This window comes from Papilio polytes, unplaced genomic scaffold (genome assembly GCF_000836215.1).
Source record: "Papilio polytes unplaced genomic scaffold, Ppol_1.0 DF823691.1, whole genome shotgun sequence".
Lineage (NCBI taxonomy): Eukaryota > Metazoa > Arthropoda > Insecta > Lepidoptera > Papilionidae > Papilio > Papilio polytes.
In genome coordinates, this window is record NW_013525513.1 from 1,706,241 (window position 1) to 1,726,192 (window position 19,952).

The 19,952-nt window shown below is 33.0% G+C and overlaps 1 protein-coding gene across 8 annotated transcripts in view; it reads left to right on the forward strand.

Moving 5' to 3' along the window:
- LOC106104251 (protein trachealess) overlaps positions 1-19,952 on the forward strand; it is a 144,144-nt gene that overhangs the window by 633 nt on the left and 123,559 nt on the right. For all 8 annotated transcript variants that reach the window (XM_013284236.1, XM_013284237.1, XM_013284235.1 and 5 more), the window contains exon 2: positions 356-683. In XM_013284236.1, coding sequence (XP_013139690.1) covers positions 532-683 — 152 coding nt within the window. In that variant the 5' untranslated portion in view covers positions 356-531. The remainder of the gene's footprint in view (positions 1-355; positions 684-19,952) is intronic.

Sequence of the window (19,952 nt, forward strand, 5' to 3'; positions counted from 1 at the left end):
TCTTAACTAATAGAAGGTACAGCCACGAAAACAATCGTCTTTGCGACGTACTGTGTCAACATATCAAATGTTCGAACCTTCATGAGTGTAAACAAATTAAAACGCGTACGGTTATATTGGTGCTTGAGTGTACACTTAACTCCAAATTAATGACTCGACAAATCCCTTATAGTGGCTTTTACCACCGCAAATATATAAAGTTGCTGAATTATCTTCATAATTGTTTGTCGTTTTTATGGTTCATAAACACCCACATCTAACGTTTGTACTGTACCTAGTGTATTTCGACTACTTCGAGCAAGTAGAGCTAATTTTTCACTACTATAGTGCATTGTCGTTTACAATTTTTCTCTAGGATAAGAAATTACCTTTAGTGTTCAAACAAAACGATTGAAACAAAAGAAATGACAATCAAATTCAAAAATAAATGACGTGAAACTCATAAAAAACAATTGAAAATGAAAAGATTGAAACATAAAAAAACATAAGTGACAAATAGTGTTAGAAAATGGAACAATAAGTGTGGTTAGGATGGAGCACCCGGGCGGTTTTGCGGCCTCGCCCTGGGCGGCCATGCTGGGTCATGGCATGCATGGCATGATGCAGCATGACTACACGCATGCACATGCGCATGCCTCCATGCCAATGGACCTCCATGTGCCTCAAGCTTTTCCTTATTATCGGTAAGTATGTTTTAACTTGTATGTTATGTTGCGGTTTACTTTAGCAAAGTTTTGTATGTTTAATGTGATTTTTATGTTATTAACGTTATTTTCCTTTGTAATTTAAAAATTGAAATTAGTATTCGTCGCTTTTAAAATGACAGCGTTTTTTGTGTAAATTTTTATTTTAATAGGCAATAGTTACGGTTGCCGTTTGTATTTTGTATTTAACGTTGTTAGTTGTTGTGATAACATAACTCAGTATTTGAATAATTTTATTGTAGCATAAAAGCACTATAAACTGACCAGCAATATCACCAAAAATTCTTTCCCAAGGTAGGACTTTTCAGGTAATGATTATTTAATTCCTAGGCATTTCAAGCAATCTGTATCATTATAATATAAAATTAAGAGACTTGTTTACAGTTAAGTCGATACCAAAGACCTTTTTTGATTACATTTGTAAGGTTGAACCATAAAAAAATAGAAATTGTTTCAAATACCTTTTAGCTTGAATTTACGTCAACACTTTTATACCGCGACTGTAGCGCCCGTCGCGGATTTTTGACAAATCATGGTTATTGAACTATTATTCAGCATAGGCTTTCGAAATGCGTAAGAAAGCAGTGTATTATGGTGATACATATTTATGCTGCAACATATAACTTTTGAGTCCATAATAAAAATCAGCGGAGATCAAAGACTCAAAACACGCGTATAACTAAACAGTGTCTAACTATAACATTTTTGGGATAATATAGTTAGTACAGTACAGTACAATTAACCCTTAAATGCACGAATTTTTCTTTTTAAATACCATAAATTGAAACGGGTAGTAAATAGAACATAGAATAAGGAGAAAAAAAAAAAGAAAAATAACTGTTTTTTCAAAACAACCTATTGGGTAAAGAAGAAAAGACTGATGTATAAATGCATCTCATACATTTAAGGATTAAATTTGTCCAGGGATAATTTTAGTATTTCAATGGTCTTTTTATTTTATTCTCTTTAACCAATACCACTTGTAATTGATGAGTTTATTTGTTAAAATCATCCTATATTATAAATATTTCCTGTTTATGATTAAACTAGCTTTTGCTCGTGACAGAGTCCGCGCAGAATGAAGAAATAAACTTGGAAAGTAGCCTACATATTCTTCCGGACTATGCTGTTCATCTGTGCCAAATTTCATCCAGATCCGTTCAGCAGTTTAGGCTACAAACTCTAACAAACATCCATCCATTTAAACTTTCGCGTAAAAAAATTAGTATGTTTTTAATGTAGGTGCCGAATGATGGAATAAATTTTCATATTTGCAATTCAATAAAGTAAATTAGCACCCGTTTTACGATGAAGTAAATTATCGGAAATGTCGTGGAAATCTACATATCTGAGAAATAATAAAATATATCATTAACACGTGTGATATTGGCTATGAAATTTAAAGTTTAGTACAATAAAAAGGAATGTTTATGTCTGTTTTTATAGTATTTAAAAATAAGTAAACTGCACCCCTTTTTAAGTTAATTACCTCAAGAGATTCACGTAAAATTTAACAGAGTTAAAGTTAACATGGAGTTAGCACTAGTTAATTAATAATTCTTAGATTGCACCTAAATTATGGTCGAATGGATGACTACTATATTATATCGGCATATACATTCTTTATGTAAAAACTTTATAAAACTATTTTTTTATTAATATTGACATAGGGATAATAATCCCATTAAAAAATTTGTATAAGAATTGTTTAAACTGGGAATTTACGTACTATGAAGGCAAATATTTTTGGTGCTGGAGGCCCAACTTTGGTCCCTTTTCCTTCCCATCCTTTTTCTTATTAGAAAAGACGGAGGAGGTGCCTCATGCCATCCTCTTTATGTGCGTTTCCTCCTTCGTCGATTAAAGGTAGGTAACGCATCTGCAATTGCGGATGTCTATGGGCAGCGGTCGCTTCGCCATTTTGGCGGATTCAGGTGACCGCTGGCTCGTTTGCCACTATATATAATAAAAAAAAGAACATTTATCTAATTTTCGTGCTTGGCCCCCGTACAATTTAGAACTTAACTATTTCTCAAACAAAGTTGCAACGACAATCCTATGAGTACGTTCCAATGAAGATTATCTAAAAGATTTCTAGTAAAGTTTAATTGTATAGTTAATGATGGTGGTTGTTTAGTCGAAGTACGAAATAAAAGTTGTTTGCAAAAAGCGGGCGCATCGGATATGGTCAGTTATTAGGGTGGGATGCCGCGACGTGGTCGGCGCTGGGTTTTTGCCGTGGGCATAGCGCACGCCGCGCACCACCGAGATGGCCCCTGGATATAAACAGGAACACTACGTAATCTGATGACTTGTTTTTGTTTAATACATAATGTTGATACGTGATAATTGTGAAATTAAAAATGATTTGATGTTTCATCAGATATGATTGATGAAGTTTTTATGTTTCATTTTTGAATTACCAAACTAGCTTTTGCCCGCGATTGAGAGAGCGGAATTGATAAAAAAAAAAAAACAAAAGTAAAGTAGCCTATGTGTTCTTCCATACTATCATCTACAATTATGCCAAATTTCATCAAGATCCGTTCAGCCGTTTAGGCTACAAACTCTAAGAAACATCCATCCATCTAAACTTTCGCATTTATAATATTAGTATGACAGTATTTTTTATTCAAAGGGAACAAGATTTTAAAGAAAATACTAAAATTATCTTAAATCTCACAGTTAAAAGGTCAGTCTTTTTAATTTCTTTTCTTCGGTACTAATGCAAAATTTAATATTTTTTTGCCTTCAATTTAGACATCAAAACATTCTTGTTCGCAATAAAACCGTAATTTCTGACATTAATATGTCGCCAGTTAGAATCGGGACTGTAATCTGCGCGTGCGCAGACCATCAATTAAACCGTGAAGCAAAGCAACCTTGTCATTTCGTTCGCAGGGTCGTGTGGTCACCGACCATTCGGTCAGAGCCTAATTATATACCGACTCCAAAGTATACATTCGGATTTACAGTCCAAATCTATATTCCATCTCGAACCGAAACGGCTTATCAGAGATAACTTTAATTAAAATATTAATCTATTTGATGCAAACTTATCTAAAGATCGCTAAATCAAATGAAGAATCTATTTTTAAATTCCGTTTCATTCAAACTACCTAATTACAATTGTTTTTAGATCGATCTCAAGGATATCAGATTCTGAACGATACGTCATTCAGCAAATTGATTTCACTTCTCGATCTAATTCCTGGTTTAAAATCTTTTTTTAGAGTCTACCTATTATAATTACAGTAATGTCATTCAACAGTAATTTGATCAACTCAGAGCGCGCCTTTGACTAAACTATCGCACAACTGTTTAGTCGCGCTTTGTTTCCTATGACCTCCTATGGAGGTGCGCACACTACTCGATTTTTAGTTGTGCAACTTAACAGTTGAATTGGCTGCGAAACAATCGACAATCGCACAACAGTAGTGCGATAGTTTAGTCGAACGTGTGCGCTCTTACTAAAAGGAATACAGGATAATTTTACAGACGACGTCAAAAATAAGCGCCAAAAAAACTACATGACTTGTCTTTAAGAGGTTATCTATCTGAATAGTGTGATTTTCAAATTATTTACATAAATGAATATAAGTTATACTAATGAGAATAATAAATAAGATATTAGAATATGCAATGTTATACGCCTAGTTAATTATACAGTGTTAAAAATGTTTATTTACTAGCTATCTACAAAATACAGACAGAAATCTATAAAGCTGTAACATTGTTCTGTTTACATTGTGGTTAACGTGTTTCGAGCCTTCAAGTTCAGTTATTTTTGTGTGTACTATAAATAACATCGGCAGTTTTGTCGGTTTAATAGTTATTTAGAGTGTCGATGTTTCTCAAATTACCATTAAATTATCTAGAGTAATATTATTAAGGGGCACTTGTATTTTTGTTTGTATTGATGTAACTCAAAAACCACTAAGCCGATTTAACTTATTTTCTGTATTTTATTTTTATATCTTCTGCTGTATATTTTACACGACAACAAAGTTGCGAGCAATAGCTAATTCTGAGATAAAATCATATTATGAGACAAAACTTGTAGTCGGCCTATAGCCTAGCCCCTAGGTTTATCACAGATTTTACAGTAAAAAAGTATCTTCTTGGTAATTATAGTTAAGTAGATAAAATGTAGCGAAGAGTCGTATACACTACACATAGTGACTAGACCATCAACCAGGTGCGTCAATCACGATGTAGCTTACATTACGATGTTTTTCATCACCGTAAGAACATTGGATTGAACATATTTAAATCGAAAATCGTAAAACTGTTTTATCACATTGGTACATAGCAAGTGAACTTGGGTGTATAGATTTCGGTCCCATACAGTCATTCGCTTGACATTATACTGTAACGAAATATAAACCATAATAAATAGCCTTAAAAGGCCCGTACACTTTACAATCTAAAAGGAAAAAAGCAGCGGCAAAGATAAAAGTCGCATATATGTAATTTAAATAAAACGTTTTTGCTACAATGTTGTTAATATCGGAAAACGTAAACTTAAACACTTATGGTTACATTTTAATGTAATTCGAAGTGTACGCACTTCCCAAAACAGTGTATCAATATATATGTCTAAAGAACCAGTTTTGAAAACAGCGCCATCTGTGGACAGACATACGTCGAATATTTTTTAACACCTGCATATGTCCAATATAGTTTCTGCAGAATTTTTATAGCGTTTCTTACTATATGAAATATTTATTAAAATGTACTTGTCGTGTAATTTACGAGCATATGTCATTATATATCACAAGGAGAAACGTTTATGAATTGATGAATATTCGAGTTATTATTGCTCTTGTTTTCTCATAGGAGTTTTATTATAGCATAATTGGAATACAATTTTTAATCCAAATGAGATATTGGATGAACATAAAGGATGCGCTTAAAACACATATACAGAATTAAAATTAATGATAATCAGAGACTAATACGGTAAAGTGAAATGTGACAGAAAAAAGTTGCACATGTATTCACCAATGTTGCATGATCGTATAGTTCTAGTAATTTAATATGTCAACATCATCGTTCAAGGTGAATTATATAAAGAATATAAAGGTAAGTTTACACTGAAACACCGGTATAAAATATAAAAGCAGGTTTTTTGAATAACAGAATCAGTCTTAACTCTTAAAGGCCTAATTTTTTAAATCAAATTACAAAATGTATAAGTGTACCCTTTACTTTATTTTTACTAATGAAAATTCAAAACGATACTTTTATATATTTTCGAGATACGCTCTTTTTGTTTTCTAACTTGAAGATTATCAGTCAACAGTAACTTGTAAACCGACTTTATTATAATAGTATAGATTTATATTTTATACTTTTTTTATACTAATATAAGAGCAGGGGTATCTTGAGCCGAAACAGCCAAAGAAAACACAGCCGGGTGGCAAAAAAAAGTCGTTTATTGGTTATTTACCAATGAGGTTGGTCTGCGCGCGTACCCCGGGTTGGGAACCACACGCAGTTACAAAAAATGTTAAAAAAACAAACAACGGATAGCCGTCACAATACAGCAAGCGGCTATCTGCTAAATTAGGCCGTCACTATCCGCAAGCGACCTAATTTAACTACACTACTGTGCTATTCTGAATAAAATTAGTCACAATACAGCAAGCTAATGTACTCAGAATCGCGTCGTAGGAACTAAAGTGGAGAAGACAGTGTTTTCCCTTTACTTCTCTCATTTGCGTAATGTACATGAAATGACTTAACCTAAGGCGCATGTGATACAACATCGTGTTTTAAAATACAGGTGGCGCCATCTAGTTTTGTACGTAAAAACTACTGGTCTTCAGTGAATGTTTGTTACACTAATATAATAAAGCGTAAACACACACTTCTTTGTTGCCTAAGATGTCAGCAATTACAGTATATTTTTTAATAATTCTTTGTTTATTAAAAAGCCCTACACTTACGTCACACTTTAGGCTATATATTTTCACGCCATTAAACTTAGGAGGTAAATATTTTAGATAAAGCCCTTATGTGGGAAAGAGACCATAAGTTGCTGCCAACATTAATGAAGCAATATTGCCAAGTTTAGTCATGTGCCATTTTGACATTTGCTATTGATAATTTGACAAATGTAAACATTAAATAAAGTTTTTAAAAATTTTATGCGGATGAAGCCGCACGGGAACAGTTAGTATTAAAATAAAATAGATTCTAGGTGAACAATGCGATTTATAGCCCCGGTATAAATATGAAACTTTAGGTATTTAAGAGTTAAATCTTTAAAAATAAGTCTATTCCTAAAATATCAAGATTCTAGATACAGTCTAACTTTTTAAAGTTGACTAATGCTCTTTCCGCCAGTACTAAGACATTTACGCCATCACCAGGAATCACTCTAAGGGTGAGTTGCACCATATCGCCGGTTACCGTTAAAGTTAAAATTATTTGTAACAGTAATATTTGGAATAACCTTAAAATTTACTAAGGATGAGTTACATTAACTAACTATAAACCTTAACCAGCACATTCCCGATGGTTACGTCTTCGGATGTTCATGATATTCGCTACACCAGTTTTGCGCTGGTCAAAATGACGTCATATTTGACACTAATCATAACCGCCCGATTTTGGGCGGTTATAGTTAGCGTTACGGTTAGTGTCAGTTCGGTAGTGTCAACTGTCACAAGCTCTTATCTTCAAAAGCACAAATAATGGAAAAGTAATGGAAAAAGAAAATCTCTACTATTATCCTATACGTAATCCAGAAGAATAAAGTCTTGCGTGCTCGGAAATAATGGATTTCCAAGATGGAACTCGAAATTTGGCCAAACATTCAGTTTGGACAAATTTCGAGTGTCTAAGGCCATAGCAACAGCGCTTGTCCCTTTTCTCTTATTTAAAAAAATGTCCTCCATAAAAGGTCAATTTATAATATGCATTGACAGGACAATTTATAATATGGAAAATAAATAAGATGCATTTACATTTGTATAATTTTATTGCTTCATTTTTGCTACATATTTGAGTAGTAAAGTAAATACAGTTTCAATAATGGCCCAAACTAGTTTATTTTCACAAGAGTTTGCCATTTTCTCCATCTTCGTGGGCAAAAAGTTTATTTCACTAGAAAATACCATGCGTATGATACATAAATATAATCGGCGAAACATGAATTTCCAAACATTTTAATTTACGTAAATGTCATTCTTGACACCAACTTGACACTTTAGTGACATTCAGGTTTAAATGTTTCCATTGTAAAAACGAAAAACACATAAAACCTCTGTGAGAATATGTTTTTGCACTTGTAACCCTATTATAACTTTTACGATAACCGGCGATTTGATGCAACTCACCCTTAATGTGACTTCTTAATTGGGCATTTGTTATATAGATAGCGAAGAAAAACATCAACTGAAAACGAGTAATCAATTCGCAAATTACAATTCCGCATACGATTTAGAAAAAAAGGTGACATTCCACGCGAAAATCTACCGAACGATTTAATTGAAATCGAAATGGCGATAATTTGAATTTCAAAAGTTGTTCTTACATCGATTGGCGAATGCATTTGGTGCGCTGCATTTTGGACCACTTCATTAACGTCTGGTGTCGATTGCACGACATTCGAATTGCATTTGTCAGCCTCTTTTCTCTTTATCATCAATAATTAATGACGAACGCCATCAGAATAACCCCCACGGTATAATTTAAGTGCATACTTTGGGTTGTCATTGCTTGGTTTTTTCCAGAATGGGAAAGTTCTCAAAAGTGCTTGTATGTCGTTAGTGTCGGAATTAGATTACTTTATCTGAATCTCATCCGATTTACGATTCATTTCGGTAAAAAGTACTTGACTGTACATATCAATGATAAATGGCGGATCTTTTTGTGTTTTCGTATTCCGAAATATACGAAAAAGTAATGAAAACAGCGTTTATTTTTATGCAGAAATGTTGATCATTCTACATTCAATGTTACATTGTCAAAAACAGAGTATGTAACAATATTAAGGTAATTGTTTATTTTGAAAAACGAGGATGCGATCATCATCATATCATCACCAGCTCACTATATGTATGTAGCCTTTTCTAAGTTAGATGACTAGACTATAGTCAAGCACGCTGGCCCACTGCGGGTTGGTTGACTTCACATATATCTTTGAATTTCTTTCCCGATAAGTGCAGGTTGCACACGATGTTTTCCTTACCTTTTTTTTGTTTATCTTAAGAATATCGGGTAAATGATGTTCATATGAAAATCACGTTGGTACATGGCTGGAGTCGAACCCACGATCTGTGGATTACAAGTCAAGTGCTTAAACTCCTGGGAGCTCAAGAATTTAAGACGCCATTAGCAATATCAATGCGAAATTTTAAATGAAAAGTTACGTTTAGAGACCAACTTTATTTAATTTTACATCTCTAGTATCCGTTATGCTTTTAGTTCTATAGATATAAAACATAATAAAATTGTGATAAGTAACGTACTGTAATTACAAGTACATTAACATGAATATTGTATCACATTCTTCATACAGCATTATAATAATGTAAATGTATAAAAATTCCAAACACTCAAATTCGATAAGACGTATTGTAGCGAGAAATTTAATGTGTGATTTATTAATCATATATACATTTTTTAACTCTTATTCATGGACACAAAGCCAGACAAGAAAGGGCCACACAAACATTCGTCGCACGAACGCTTCTTGAATTGTAATTAAGACTATTATGTTTTTAATAATTAAGTCAGTCAAATGGTGTTGCCATTTGACAAATAGAGACAATATAACGCAAAAAGGATATGTACTAAAAAGGTAGCCATATACCCATGATATGGCAACTTGAATAAGTAAATAATGCCACATTATTCTGTAAACTATTGTTTTAGACACCTTTGACTGAAGTATCGCACAACTGTTGTGCTATTGTCGATTGTTTCGCAGCTAGTTTAACTGTTTAGTTGCATAAATAAAAATCGAGTTATGTAGCACCTGCATATAAGCCCATAGGAATCAAAGCGGGACTAAACAGTTGTGCGATAGTTTAGTTTCAGGTGCCCACGCTATTATAATACTTACGCGGTATTTTTTTTATCGTTTCCTTTAAAACTATATCGAGTATTTTCTATAGAAGATACTTAGTATAGATCCTGTATCCATAAAAGGTAACAAATAAAAGGGATCACATAAATCGGAGACGATGTCAAAAAACTTTACTATTTGCAATTGCTCTTTAATTCCTCTTGCAGTTGCGATCGTAAATACGCTTCAATTAGTCAATAAAGACTTGGTTTATTTTTATAAAACTATCGCTTTTAAATATAGACTGATTTTGTTTTCCAAATGGCATTTTATTCTGAAAGGATTCTAGCTATTTTGTTTCTTGTTTGGTTTATTCGTAGATAACGGTTCATTTAATTACATTTCATATTAAAAGGCGTAAAGTATTTTAGATAACTAGATAAGAAGACACACAAATATTGTTGTATAGTTAATGATACCTTTAGTTTGCATATTTTAAATGGACAGGCAGTCTTACTTTCAAGTGGTATCTAGTTGTGTATCACAAGGGAATTTCATACTGAATTTAACAATGACAAAAGTGAACATAAGTAATTGCAAAATTATAATTTTTTAACTACTGTAAATGATAGACATATGACATTAACTAGGACGTTTTCTTGTGACCATGTTGTCTATCTTTGGCAATGTAACTCAATAAAAAGTATATCCGTAATTAAGTCTATTGTCGCAAACTTATTCTGTACTTTAATTTATCGCAACGTTTCCGTTGACTCTGATGGACTTATCACTCCATTGTTAATGTTATTTACTGATCGGTTGGTGTTTTTTGCTGACCGTACTAGGCAGTGCAATTTGCGACTACCGCATAAAGTTATCAATGTAATGTTTTGGTTTTTGAAATGTAAATCGTCAAGAGAAGATATATCGATACGAATTTTCTATCGATATCTATAAATGGAAATGCCATTTATACAACCCTATTCTATATGGTGTTGCTGTCAAAAGCTTGCCCTTTGCTGTGAAAATTTTCTTACACCATGTTTCGAATGTTTTGTTATAAATAGAAGTACCGTTTTGCACACAATAGGAATTTTATTGTACGTTTTATTTACTAGTATTAATGAATAAAAAATTGCGACGATTAACACCTAGGGGTGGAGAAAAATGTTGTTTTTGTGTGATACAGATAAATAGTATAATTTAACATCCAAATATACCTATAATAATATATAATAGCCTCAGATACAAATATTATTAAACACTAGATATCGTCCGCGAATCCGTCCACGTGAAATTAAAAAAAAACAAAATCAAGTAACCTTTGTGCTCTTCCAGACTAAGCTCTACATCTATGCCAAATTTCATCAAGATCCGTTCAACAGTTTAGGCTACAAACTCTAACAAACATCCATCCATCCATACATATGAACTTTCGCATTTATAATATTGGTATGATTATAAATGCGATAGCTTAGATGGATGACTGGATGTCTCTTAGAGTTTGTAGCCTAAACGGCTGAACCGATTTTTGAAGAAATTTGGTATAGATGTAGAGGATAATTTGGAAGAATACATAGGCTACTCACTTTTGTTTTTCTTTAATCCCACGCGGACGGTGTCGCGGGCCAAAACTAGTATTGGTAATAAAATGTCAAATAACTAACATTTTCGCCAGTAAATAGTTTCCGATTCGTGTCAGCAAATTTAATTGCCCTATAGAAATTAATTTCAGCATTTGCAGCGTCTTGTCTAGTAATTGATTGCCACATGAATCGTGCAAGCCGCTGTCGATAATAAGGTTCTAATCGTTCCCCTTTGACTTACAGAGAAGCAAATTGGGGATAATTCCTCTTTGGTATTTATGCCGCTATCTTTTATGTAAATAAGTATAAAATATTATGTGCAAATCTAGATAATGTTTCTTGCGCGTTCGCGTGTCTTGTAGCTTGTGTGAGGTAAATCTTTTTATGGTCTTATTTGTAATCGATGGAATCTGATTCTAATATAGTATAGCTTGTAATTAAAAATTTAAAAAAATTATACATGAATATTCTAGATCGCAATAAGTCCAACGTTAGTATGTAATTATATAAAAAGTTTGACTAGAAAGTACTTTATATATAGACCACAATATAAGAAAAGTATAACACTAGCTCGAAGCAGTATTGATTAAAAACGGTGTTGTGGTTCAGATAATGTTTACAAATTGTATATTGCAACTCCACTGCACCCGTAATGTTGACAGTGTGGTTAAATAATTGACTCTGGTTTCTAGTATAGATTGGATTTTGATTACTTTCTAAATGGTTTATGTTTTATCTTACTAATATTATAAATGCGAAAGTTTAGATGGATGTTTGTTAGAGTTTGTAGCCTACACGGCTGAATGGATTTGGATGAAATCTGGCGTAGATGCAGTAGTCTGGAAGAACTCATAGGCTACATACTTTGTTTTTTTTTTTTTGTAGTTCTAAGCGGAAGGAGTCACGGCCGAAAGCTAGTGTTACTTTAAAACATATTGAACCTACTAGAAAGTGATTTATCAGTCTAGAGTTAAATTATGAAACACTGATATTCGAATTCAAAACAAAATTGAATCATTTATATTGAATAGAGGATATTTTAAGAAAAGAAGTTACAAACTATTAACATTCTGATACAATACGCATTCTTTTCAGTTACGATATCAAATAAACGTATTAATTTCTCATCTATCACACATATTTAACTTTACTGTCAGAGATACATCCCGAGTTGGTAGTCGGGGGAGAAGATCTTTAAAAAATATCCTGCCTTTTGGAGAAAAGATAGGGTTATATTACACTTGACTTACTAAAAAATCTCAATGGCTATCTTCTAGTGGGACTTGAAATCCCTGAATCTCCAGCTGAACGCACGGTAATCTGTGCTTTTGCATGGCTTTTGCACGACCAAGGGGAGGTGAAATTCCCCTCGTCAAACTACGGCGACTCAAGATTTTGTACCTTTAGTTAATACCCTCCGCGAGTCTTCGTTCGTTTATATTAGTGAAAAATTCACAGTCATAATTACTCGCCAGCAGTACGTAATCACCGTCTTGACATTCCTTAGAAGGGGAAATAAAAAGTGTGAATAAAAGAAATGTGCCAAAGGGATGCAGGCAATTGAGCACAAATGAAAGGGCGCCGGACTGAGGACAGAATTAGGAAAACATTGAGAACAATTCATACGTGGAGTCGTATTGTTTGTCATAATAATTGGTTGTACCGAAATAATTAACAATATAAAATTGATGTACTGATTACGATAAGGTGATGCAGATGCTGACTAAATAATGCCTCTTTGTAAAACGTATACTTTTGTTTACCTTTTATAACAGCAAATACTGATGATTTCAAAGTTATCTATTCTCTTTGAACATGAAAGATGTACAGCGTCTCCATACCATTCTATGTTCCTTAGTACCGGCCTGCAGTACTCCTCAGCAAATGGGGTGTGAGAATTAAAAGGCGCTCAGTGAGCTCCCTCGAGCCTCGAGCTCGACGCCCGTCTGTTCTTTTATTAGCTGAACGCAGTTTCCATTATTAGCTTACATTTTAAAATGGTATTAGGGACGCTTCATAAACGCGATTCCCTTTACAAATGCGACAATTTTTTTGTACAACTTTTAAACTGTCGGCTTTACAAATTTTTCTGCAACATGATTGCTTGTTAATTCTAATTTTTACGAATACAGATTAGACGTTAGTTCTTAGTAATGAGTAATGATAAAGTATTTCTTTTTCATACAAAGTTAAATAAACACTTTATATTTAGTTATTAATATCATATCCCAAAGTAATGTATGCTTCTGACGTATTAAATTACGAACATACGCACAGACATCGGTGTCTACCTTTTATTTATATACGCTATTAACTCGTACAAGGCAACAGTGACAAAAGTCACACTTTATAGTCTATTTGTTTCATTGAATAAATAATTTTATTATCTGTGGTCGCATGAGAGTTATGGGCCAGTGCGCGCTTCTCTGTCCAGAGACAAATCGCCGAACTGTAGGGGTTCTCTACATATTTACTGTGCTGTCTTAAGCCCGGTACACACGCTCAGTTTTATCTGAACGATCGAAGAAATAAAACTGAGTGTGTGTAACAGGCTTTATGATGTAGCATGTCGGTTGAAACGCCTGTTAACCTACTTCGATGCGTGTCATACGAGCTTAATAACAAAGGATTCCTAAGGAATTTTTGAATTTATTTATACTCCAAAAAATAAGATATTAACTACAATCCGATCATCCACAAAATTGTGCATACTATCTTACTAACTAATTTTATAAGTGCGAATGTTTACAGAGATGGATGTTTGTTAGAGTTTGTAGCCTAAACTGCTAAACAGATTTCGATGAAATTTGGCATAGATTTAGAGGAGAGTCTGGAAGTAAACTTAGGCTACTCACTATTTTATTTTAATTCCACAGGGACGGAATCACAGGCGAAAGCTGGTTAGAAATAAATTAAGTTACTTGAAATTATTGCATGTTTTACTCTCTAAGGCTTATTTTATTACTTTGTCCTACAACTCGACTTTATCAAATACATTGGTCGACTCAAAAGAATATTAAATGAACAGATGTTTTCCCTGTTCTGAAGTTGTCTAAAAAGTGACACAGGATACAGCTGGAATAAGAACTAATTGGTAATAAAAATGTCAACTTAAAAATTTACTTGCCAAAAAAAACATGTACAGAGTATAAACTTTTTATTTATCCTACATTGTTGAAATATCTTCTATGTAACGTATGAAAAACTGTTGCTAATTATTATTCACAAAGGTTTAATAAGAAACGGCTGCAATTTTATCATTAAAACGACATAAAACATTCGCTGTCTCTCCCCCTGTCTTTATCTACCGTGCGGAATACTTTTAAATTCAATAAAATCCGTAACACGCCACGAACAAAACAATGTCCTCCATTAATTAACAGAATACACCACTTATAAATTACAAGCGCCTCATCGATATCGGCCATTCACAAATTATTCAAAATTACTCGAAAAAACAAAACGCAACGCTTGATAAATCGATGCCATTGCGGTCTGTGTAGGGTGTCTCGATTTGTTCTTTATATCGGGTAATCCATAAAGCTAATAATACTATCCTTATTAATTTTTAAACAATGTTCTGTACCAACTTGGTTAACTCAGGCCTATAAAGGTTAAAATCGATCTCTCTGTTAGGACATATATGAGGTGATTACGCTTTTCAAATACCTTGGTGGCACAAGGTCATTTGCACGCTGCACAATAACCTGGCGCATCCCGCTTCGTCCCGCTTCACTTAAAACTGTGTTCTCCGTAGACTCGTTTGATGTTAAGATATATAAAAAATAAGATATGTACATCGTATTTTCATAATGTTTGACATCGATTTTGTAGGTTAGGGAATTTAAAACACTTAGTCACCCTAATGATACGTCAAAAAGTGTGAGATATCGCGCGCGGCATGTCTGTAGAAAACGAGGGAAAATAAGCTGTTCGGATTCACGCTGCGAATGTCGCCGCAATGCGTTGCCTTTATTTGTTTAAATTGTCCTTACCGTGAGACATTTGTTTGTTAATAATACTTTTGACATCTTTCTCGAAAGTATTACACTTCGACTTTTTTTCATTGTTCGACATCGACTTGTGTACTTACTCATTGACCTCGATACATTCGTTTGCTTTAAAGTAATGTTATTACGAAATGCATTCCGTTTATCCTGATTTGTTGTCGAAATAAAGCAAGTCTGCACTGATTCATTAACAACTGAAGCCTGGGCAAAATAATACAGCGCTCAGAAATACCAAATCAACCAACTTAATGCTCATTTGACTTCTTTGATATTACTAAATATGAGCTGTCGCTCTCAAACTTCGTTAGTGTAAGTTTGGAATTAAAAAAAATAGCCTGTGATATACCTATCCTTGTCAGCTACCCTCCAGTGAAAGTTTTGTCCAAATGGGCCCAGCCGTTAAGATTACCCGGAACAAACGCCGTTTACGGACAGACAGACAGGCAGACAATTTTTTTTAAATGCGATTTTTGATATTAGCAACGTAAATACATCATCTTCTCGAAATCTGGATATAAACAGACACTGCAATTTTTGTATGTGTATAGATTTTAGGGTCCGTCCATTATTTATTAAGTAAATAATATTTTAATAATCTCGGAATAACCTTGTAAAAAACAGGTGAATTAGATATAGGAGCGAAGAGGTAGCCTTATGCCTCACAGTTATCACCAGATGGAGAGTAGGGATCCAAAAAGTACATCATATTAATGAATAAACCCATGATGACATAACATAACATTATACTAGGATTTGCATACTTTTTTTCTTGCGTTCTTAATTTCCTAGTCCTATAGTTATTTAACTAGACAGTTACCTGATAATGTCTATTCTGTTTCATAATATAAGTATTTAGAAATAGCAGTCATCTATTTAAGATGTTTCTCACGTCTTTTTTATAATTTGTCTCATTGCTTGTCATTGAACTCATAAAAAAACATCGTCAATATTCAAATGTAATCAATAACAAGATATATTCTACGTTTGTTTTATTTGATAACCAAAACAACATTTATCAGTTAAAAATCTTTATATCATACTCATAAGTTCCAAACTTTAGTTAAAAACCGATTTGAACGATAAGTCTGTATAAGAATTACATATTTTCAAACTTTTATCTGATCCTACTCAGAGATTAAGGTCTGAGAACATTTTATGCTATTTTAAATTATTTAAAATCGAATATAAACAAGATATAAATGAATCTTGTGATAAATAAAACGATATGAGATTATAAATATCAAACCGTTAATCCGTCCCATGCATGCAAATTAAATGGTAGAAAACGAAACATCAAAGTTGCATATAAAAATGTACAGGGACGTATTTAAATGTTATTTTAATATAAATTTTGATCTATCTTATCTCGGACAAATCGACGAGAACGCCACTTAAGGCGAGATGAAGAGGAAAGATCCCTAATTACCATAACAATCTGAATGTATAAAGTTAAGATTGTACCAATTAACAGCACGGAGCCTGTTGCTTTATCCGGCGCAGATAGTGGACACGATAAATAAGGCGAAATCTGATAAGTATGGAAATCTGTTTTAAATCCTCGCTTAATCAATTGATTTTCTATTGTTTGTGTATTTTTATCATAGATACTTGATTGTGCGATATTATCAATGAAGATAATCGGGACAATTTTAAATACAAACTGTATAGTAAATTATGGTTAACTAGCTTTAGCCCGCGAATCCGTTGGCGTGGGATTTAAAAAACAGAAGTAATTAGTCTAAGCGTTCTTCTATTTTATCCTATACATCTATGCCAAATATCATCGAGATCCGTTCAGATTAGGCTACGAACTTTAATATACATCCATCCAAACTAAACTTTCGCATTTATAATATTATAAAATCTGATTCAGTAAATTACAAGTCCTTACTGAGAAGAGATGATATGCGCAGTAGTTAATTATTCTATTCTATTGTATATGTCTCTCTCTCAGCGGCTAAGCCAGTGTTGACTACTGATGGTTTTATTATAATTTGTAAGAGACTGACAGGGATACTCCTCTGTCTTAAAGTTTTTAAGATTTGGAACTCTTGAATTCCCTAAGCTTTTTAATAAACCTAGAAGTGAATTACGTAATGTTAATTGAGACAGAAAAATATAATTGCCGAAGTTACAAAAGTAATGTATAAGTAAGTGAATGAACAGATACAATGACTTATCTCTGTCATCATGTATATGACTCGACCGCTCATAAACTAAGGTTTGGTGTATCTAAAGATAACACGGGATAAGATGTGATAACGAGATATGATAGTGCTATTAAAATTTTATAAGCATTTTGAATATAAAAAAGGTATAGGTAAGTGATCTGAAAGCGCTCTTAAAAATAAATAAAAAAGTTATAGAAAAAATTAAAATATAAATTACCTATAAACCCTTTTAGTACTTAATTTAAAAAGTCGATAGAATGCAAGTATAATATCACTGGTTAATAAAGATCTTAAAATAACAAACTTTTACGAGTATGTACGAGTAATTTGTTTTGTCATTAAAATAAAATGGCTTATTCTAACCCAACACTTCCATTGCCGAAACATTTACACAAAAATATATTCCCATCCCTGTCATTCCCTTTATAAATAAATGCGATAACGATGTTCGGTTTAGGTGTTTCGACATAAACCTACGCTAGTTCTTTCTATAAATAAGTTTCATAACATATTTTTTTTCAATTCTCAATAAGTATATTCCTAATTTTTATAAAAGTATATCACTTTTATGTATACAGGAAATGTTGTTTTAAAAGTTAAGTAGTGCATCTAAATTTGCAGTTGTCTGCGGGCAGCATCGCTTCTCTATTTCGGCGGATTCAAATGGCCATTTGCTCCTTTGCCAACTTATATATAACTAGATCCCGTGCGGCTTCATCCGCATTAAGTTATGAAAGCTTTATTTTATTGTTTACATGTGTCAAATTATCAATAGCAAATGTCAAAATGACATGACATGACAAATCTTGACAATCTTGCTTCCTTAATGTTGGCAGCAACTTATGGCCTCTTTCGCACATTAGGGTTTTTATCCATAATCTTTACCCCCTAAGTCTAATAGCGTATATAGTCTAATGGCTAAATGCCTAAAGCATGACGAAAGTGTAGGGCTTTTTACAAAAAAAAAGATTTATTCGAAAATATGGTGTAATTGCTGACATCTTAGGGAACATAGAAGTGTGTGTTTACGCTTTATTATAATAGTATAGATTAAGGTTGTTATATTTGCCTTATCTCTTTCTTAATGTATCGTCACTGCATAAAAGTGGAAATGTTAAAAAAATAAAGTGTAACAGTGTAGCATAATTAGGAAGTCATTGTGAATTTAAAAAAAATAATCTGTCATGGAAATGAATGGAATCATCATCGAGGAACAATTTCGCCACCCGCAACCAATCAAGTCGCACGATGAGATTCGATATGTGTGTGTGGTCCAAACAATAAGAAAAAGACTAAACAAAGCGGGATGTTATTGAAAATGAATTATCTAGTGAACATTGAAACTATTAGTATGTATGATAAGTATGCAAACGGGAAGTAGGGCCATAGGAGTCACCAGCATTTTAAATAAATACGTGTTACAGAAAGCAAAAATGAAGCAAGTTATGCTTCACTAACGTAATATGTCTGGAATTTTATAAAGTTTATAATCAAACACGAATAAAAAAATGAAAACATAAATATTTTTTAAAGTAATTATAGTCCCTGGAACCGCAGATTTTTGTCACTTGCACCACAGCAAATCTATATGAGACCCGAACGCACCGCCCTGTAATTCCAATACTTACGAACATTACCCGGGATGGCGACTATTATAATGTATTATGGAATATTATTTTATGACTATAGCCCCGGTGCACATTATGAACGTTTTGAGCGGTCTAAAAATACCTAATGTGTACCCGCCTTTATAAGCCATATAAGCCGAGTATATCGATTGCTTTAAGCTTTAAACGATTAATATAATTTTTTCACCTGTGAAAAGATTTTCACGCAATTTTAGGTCTTACAAAAACTAGATTAAAGTCTAATTTTAAAGTTAGGAAGCATCGCATTGCAAAATAGGTAAGCATGGTCCAGACAAATGTTAATCGAAATTTTAGGCGAGGATGGTGGGTAAAATTTCATTGAGGACTCAAGCACTTACTCAAAATTAAAAAAATAATAAAAAAAACATACAGACGACTTGAGTACCTCATTCTTTTAGGAAGTCGGTCAAAAACGATTACAACTAATAATGCCAAAACTCTTCCATACTACCAACATCTCAGAAAACAAACTAACTATTAAACTTGTAGCTTTGTTATTATAAACAAAGCTAGTCGGTAACTTTTTGCAGGTATAGAAAATGAGGCGATAAATTCATGCAGCCAGCAAATCAAAGCAACGATCGGAATAATTGCGCTAATAACAACACGTATACAACCGATGCCTAGACTCACGAGTCTCTCATCTAACGGTAACTGACATTTTCACACGAAACTAACTTTATTTTGTTATTTTAATGCAAAGATATTCAAAAATAATATATATAAAAAAAAAAACTAGATGTCATTAAATAAATAACATTTTTATAATACTTTTTAGATTATTTTTAAAACAAAACTTGGAGCTTATTATAA